Source organism: Acanthisitta chloris, unplaced genomic scaffold (genome assembly GCF_000695815.1).
Source record: "Acanthisitta chloris isolate BGI_N310 unplaced genomic scaffold, ASM69581v1 scaffold33282, whole genome shotgun sequence".
NCBI classification, from domain to species: Eukaryota; Metazoa; Chordata; class Aves; order Passeriformes; family Acanthisittidae; genus Acanthisitta; species Acanthisitta chloris.
This window is the reverse complement of record NW_008662727.1, coordinates 420-6940: the sequence shown is the minus strand read 5'-3', so window position 1 is coordinate 6940 and position 6521 is coordinate 420. Positions and strand designations below refer to the sequence as shown.

The window sequence follows — 6521 nt, the reverse complement described above, 5'->3', positions numbered from 1 at the left end:
ACAGGAACCTCACTTCTGTTAACCTGTTCTTTAACTGCTAAAGCTCAAAAGATGCAAATGGGATATGGATGAGACCCACAAACAGTTTGATTTGTAGCTACCAGTAAAGGCCCCTAAAGCAGACACAGACTGTGGCTTGTTTCCAACTCTACAATGGGAATAAGAACTGTATGGGGAACCATCAGCAAAGCTGCCTCCATAACAAACATCTCACCTCTCCACAAAATGATGTCACAGAAAGAAACCTGAAAAGCTGATTAAACAAGCTACATCACCTCAGATTGTTTCCTATGGCTGGAACACCTCAGATAGCCAACCATGACATGGACTGGTATTACCCCATTTCACCTGGAACTCCCAAGGAGGGGCTGACCAGCACCCCAGGTCTGCAGGGAATCCCTTTGTGGTGCGTGTGGGAGCCCCAAGGCTCAGGAGGAACTGCCTTCAAAGAACAGCAAAGCAAAAGCAAGAAGGTTAAATTCTGTATTTTTTTTAAATGGTGTATTGTAAAGAAAATGACCCAAATGAAATCCTCCATTGTTCTGACCGAACTGCAGCAGGTTTCCTTGCTTTGTTTCCACTGGCCACAACTTTCAGTTTCTTTCTCTAAACACAACTGCACCTGGTCCTACACTTACTAAATTCTAATTCTGAAGAGCTATTCTCTTCCAAACGCATTTTACATACATAACTTCAGTCTTAAATGCCTCTGCTTATCTGCAGAAATGTCTTTCAAAGCACAGTGCACAGGCAATAAGGGAAACAACAACTGGAATGAAGACATCAGCCTCTGAAAGCCAGGACAACTCTTCTAGTGGAAATGGATTCTCCCACCATCCTAAAATTGGGGCTGTTTGCTTTGATGAAGACAGTCTATAAAACCTGATGGCCCAGAGATCTGACCTGACCTCAGCCACATGTCCCTCAAACCCACCCAACCACAAAGGAGTCCCAAAGTGACTGACAGACCCTGAGGCCACAGCCCCATACACACACCAACAGTCATCGTATGAAGAATACTAAAGATAACGTTTGGATGACACCATGGGAAGATGTGCTGTTGTATTCTACAAAGTTATGGTAGGGAAGAAAAATGTTTCTAAACCAGACAACAAAATTAAGGCTAAACCAGACAAATGTTTCAGCAGGTGCTTCAAGTACTCAGAACCAAAACTGTGTTAAAACTACACCAAAAGCCCTCCAAACCCACCACCTCCTCTTATTAAATTAACTACAACAGAGGAATCAAGCAATTGGAAAACATTTGAATGGGCCTTTTGCTTACAATGTGTCCAGGCACACTCCTGTGCTCACATACTGGTTCCTAAGAAATACTTTTTAAAGCACCGACCTGAATTAGGAGCTCTGTCAACTTCAAAGCCTGATGTGAAGCAAGATCAGATGGAAATATTTCAGCCTTCCTGACCCAGGGAGGATCAGTACATCTGTTATCATCACAGCAGTTGAGAATACCACAATAAATAGCAAAAAAATCCATATTAAATTTGCACACTGAATGTTTCCATCTCACATCACATCCAGGCTTTGGAAGTGTCTTTTTCACAACAGACAAACTGCTGAAGTTTCAGATTCTTGCAAGGAAAACCTCTATGTGAGCAGGAAGGACAAAGCCATAGAGATGCAGTTTGGGAATGCTCAGTCCACGCTGCTCTAAGACTCCTTATACAACCTCATGCTACTCTTGCAGTTCTCTGTGCCTCAGTGCTTTGTGCCACTTTCCTCTTGTCAAAGATTTGTGACAAACATCCAAGACTGCCCCTTGGCACTCTGACACTGAGCCATGTCAGAATTCCAAGTAGCAGAAACAAATTTCTGAGTCATAAGAAGCTTAAAAACAAGTACAAAACAGCAAATAAAGACTGTAGAAACTGGTAACATTTAATTAAAAACACCTAACAGTAGATAACGGCAAAACTTTTGTTTCACAGAAAACATATCTGTTGAGTTTAAAAATGCTGTCACTTGACTGAGATCATAAAAAGTAACATTTCACAGATAATCTCCCAGTCTGTTTGGGAAATGACAACTTAATCACAAGCTAAACTTCCAGTAATCTTAAAAAAAAAAAAAAAAAAGAGTTCTAGATGAAGCAAATTATCACCTCCTGAGAAGCTGTGAGTATAGAAATCCTTCCCGTGGCACTAAATAAAGCCACTGAATTGCATCCTGCAAATTGAACCTTCCAGCAGCTTAATTTGAGAGCGAGGCAGATAACCCTAATAAAAAAAATAAATTTATAGCCTGAGATGGAACTTCAAAATTAGTTCATTTAATCATATCGTAACACAGTTTTTATGAAGATGCAATTTGATTTCTGTGCTCTCCTCAGAGTGGCATTTATCTGTGCAATGCTCTCAACACCCATTTCCAAAGCTCTCGGCACACTCGGAGGCAAACAGAGCCAGGAGAGGATTAGTTTCATATGTACAATCATGAAAATGATCCAACTGGAAAGTTTGCTGCCTAACAATTCCTCACACAGATTGTGATGACAAGCACCACTGTTAGCTGCATGACAAAGGGTGTTCAATGGGCTGCTGAGCAAACAGGGTAATAGATGTCCAAATTATTTCTCCCACAGTTGGCACAGTGAACAGGATTCACCCCCTGCAACTCCTCTGACAACAACAGACTCAAATGCTATAAATACTTAAAACATCTAATCACATACAAACCTACATCAACATTAAATTAACTTAGAGGAAAACTGTAATTTAAATTTAAAAATAAATAAATTAACACAGATAAAAAGAAATATTTGACACAAAAACGAAGCTACTGAGGCAACATTTAGAAGGGTCTTTAGAAACTTGAATGCATCAATTGGCTGTAACTCCTCTCCATCCTCATCTCTTGGAGGCTTCCAGACTCCGATTCTCACCTCTCATTGAAATCATCTGAGCTGAGGAAGACTTGGAGATGAGTAAGGCAATGGAACAATAGCCTGTCAGGAATGTTAGAACTGAACCTTAGCTGCAAAGCAGCAACAGCTGCAAACATGCATCTGCATCTGGAAGAGCCTCTGCACCCAAGTACAATCCTAGGCTCCGAGCTGAAGAAGCAACTGCTTAAGCTCAAGTTAAACCTCTCTGCCATGATTTAGATCCTTTACCACTTTTAAAAATTTTCCAAATTCTCAAAAACTAGCACACAATGCCCCTATTTAAACTCTCTATTCATGGCATAAAACCCACAAAAGCAACAACCTTTGCTCTCCAGCTTCCACTTGAACCTGAAATTGCCATTTCTAGGGCTTTAGGCCCCAGCAGATTCTTAAGTTTAATTAAATGGTATTTCAATGATAGATTGCATCACTCCAAAGACTTGGAAACATTAGATAAGGTGAAGAGTCAGAGAAAAACTACTGGGAGTTTACCTGAGAGGCTGTTCCAAAAATAACACACACACACACACACACACTTTGACAGTGACTAAAGCCCTTAAATTGTTCCCCAAAGCCCACCTGCCATAATACCCACAAACCACTCCAGAACAATTAGCCAGTGAGCTTATTCTACCACTTATAAATGACTCAGTACACCCTTACACTCCCCCACAGCTCTGTGTGTGTCTAACCAAAACTCAGACTGGAGAGCTGTTCTGCAGAGCCAATCACCTCTGTGTGTCTGCGAGGATCCAGCACAAGCTCTAGATTCTGTCTTACTACAAAGGAGAACAAGAAGTGTCGGTGTGAAGGCATCGGGGCTTAGACAACCTTTGTTCTGAAAATTTCAGATGAACTGAGGAGGAAGTTCCTCGAGAGGTTTGGACTGAGGATGGAAGAGGCTGGAAGCAGGTCAAGATCCAACTGAAACACTTTGTCGCAGGCAAAGTGTCCAACACCACGAGGCAGCAGTGTGCAGGGGGTTCTGCCTGTCCTCCCCAGAGCAGGTACACATACATCCTCAGAGGAACTCAAGCGTACCAGCAATGAGAGCTGACAAGTACAAGCCATGCCAGGAGTGCTTCATCCTGCTGTTCTCTTCTCCACTGTTTCCTCACCATAAGCCCCACGAGACTGTACTGGAGCAAATGTGGATGGGCAGCAGGGACAGGCTGTAGCAATCATGGCATGTGACAGGGCAGAGACACAACCTCCAGGGCAAAGCAGAGAGATCAGAGGCCAGGGCTGACAGCAGAGCAGAGAGGAGAGGGTGTGTTTGCAGGAGGATCAGGGAGATCTAGAACAACAGTAGACCTGAAACCATTTCACAAAAACAGAGTCTTCACTTCAGCCAAGAGAATTACCCCAGTTCTAAAAAGATCAAATTCCTTTTCCCTAACATTCCTTCATTCTCCCTGTGACTAACAGTACACCCCAGCTCACAGGAGCTCAGGGAATTCCCCAGGCTCACAGCAGACCAACACTCTGATGGGAAGCACATGGAGGGATGGTCAGGGGTGCACAACCTGCTCTCAGACCAGGTGTGGCACAGGGACAGCCCTGCCCCAGGGCCAGGGCGACACAGGACGGTGCAGACTCTAATCCACTGTGACAGGAACACTTGGTTCACTTTCGTTTTCCAAAATGGCATCAGTAAGAGACAAGGCTATTCTTTAGGAAAAAACTCAACAATCTGGGAGCCATGCTGCCTTCTTAACAGCATTACAGTACTCAAAACACTTAATCCAGGCTAGCTTGGACAAGCTGTGGTCAATGAGATTTGGTTCCTCAGATATTGCCTTTGTTTGACCAGTCAGATATGCGTTTGCCAACAGGATTTAGCTCCTGCTATATTTGAACCATCTTTAATCCCATGAAGGCTAAAGAAAAATGTCTCTGATTTAGCTCTGTGCACTTATGAATAACTCAAATACTACAGTTAAATTTACAACATAGTTCCCTTAGCTGTTTAGAAGACAATTGTTTTCTTTCCTTTCCCCTTAAGTTCTAGTATGTAAAATATCAGAAGAATTTAGATTTAAAAAAAAAAAAAGGAGATGTTATTTTTAAAGTTGTTCTTGAGAAAATTTCCACATGCAAACCCGTGGCATTTCTCCACTGATTTGAGAATAATTTTCACATGTTGGCATCATCCTTGAGTGGCTGCCACAACTCTGGTATCATAAAGCAACACGTAGTTTCTCTCAGCTTACCAAAACACATTTTATTTAACTGCTAAATTTGGTCTGATCCAAGTTTTTCTTCTTCCTTCACAACAAACAGGAAAACGCAGATGCCATACTGATCCAAACATGTATCCTACCAGGGAACAGGGCATGGAAGCCAGACCAGCCCTAAGCACACGACTGCTCAGATCACATCGCTGCACTCACGGCTCAGCAACGCTGAGTTCACACTAAAACCTTCACATTGTTCACTCCTGTTCTACACGTCCTATCTGGGTAGCACTGACAAACAAATTGTTTGGCCCCTTCTGTTCTGATGCTGGAACATTGTGTCAATATACTTTGGCATATATTAAAAAAATCCCTGTAATATACCATAGACTGTGACATTTCCACTTCAGCTCTATCATTTACATGTGAAGCACGAATCTCCAAAGAGCCCAGGAAAGCTGTAAGAAAGACTACATTTTGCCGAAGCTCTCAGACACCCACTCCATTCAGTCACACCAGCTGGAGAGGTAAGTGTCAAGATACAGCTTTATTCTCTAAAATGAATATGGAGGTGAAACTCCACAGCCTCCTCCACAGCAATCGTTTCTTAAAGTGAAACCACAATGATATGTGCTCCTGATTCTTCTACGTCAGCAGCATTGCTCAGAAACCTTTTTGCAAATCCGGACATCTTAAAATCACATCTAACCTATTTTGCGATCTACGGAATTGTCCCTGCACTTCCCAGTCCAGCTGACGGGCGTCCTAGACATGACATCCATTGGAAGATCTTTTGCTCCTAGATGTAGAGGAGTCCTTAGCTACCCTCTGTCTAGCGCACGAGGCACAGATAGCCCCCGAGAGACGCTTAAGCCCCTTCTGAAAGACACTGTTGGAGAGACTGTAAATGACACAGTTGCAGAAACTGTTGCTAATGGCAAGCCAAGTGGTCAAGAAGGATGCAACACGGTTACTATAGACATTGGAGCTCTCCAGCAGGAAATAGATTATGTAGGGCAACCAGAGGATGTAGAAGACACTGGTGATGCGGAAAAGGACCATGGCATAGCGCTTGTCCGGGCAGGGCTGTGCCTCCCCAGCCTCCCCGTCCTGGGAGCTGAAGCGCACTCGCCGCTCGTTGATCTCCTTGGTGTGCTGCTGGCAGATGCGGAAGATGTTGAAGTAAGTGAAGCAGACGATGAAAGCGGCTGGGGCGTACAGCATCACCACGATGAAGAGGGTAAAATAGGGATCGGTGTTCCAGGAATTGGCACACCACTGAAACACGTCCCCGTGGTATCCAGGCTTTCCCCAGTGAAAGGAGGGTAGGAAGACCAGGCAGGAGTAGAGCCAAATGGTCAGTATGCAGATTCGCAGCCTCCACGGGGTAACCAGCGTGTTGTAGGTCAGCGGCTTCGTGATGGCGATGTATCTGTCAA

The 6521-nt window shown here is 43.6% G+C and overlaps 1 protein-coding gene across 1 annotated transcript in view; it reads right to left on the bottom strand.

Annotated features, from left to right (window-relative positions):
- Nucleotides 1–5480: 5480 nt before the first annotated feature.
- GPR21 (G protein-coupled receptor 21) overlaps nucleotides 5481–6521 on the bottom strand; it is a 1392-nt gene continuing 351 nt past the window's right edge. Inside the window, exon 2 of the mRNA XM_009070714.1 lies at nucleotides 5481–6514. Within this exon, the coding sequence (XP_009068962.1) occupies nucleotides 5848–6514 (667 nt within the window). The 3' untranslated portion in view covers nucleotides 5481–5847. The remainder of the gene's footprint in view (nucleotides 6515–6521) is intronic.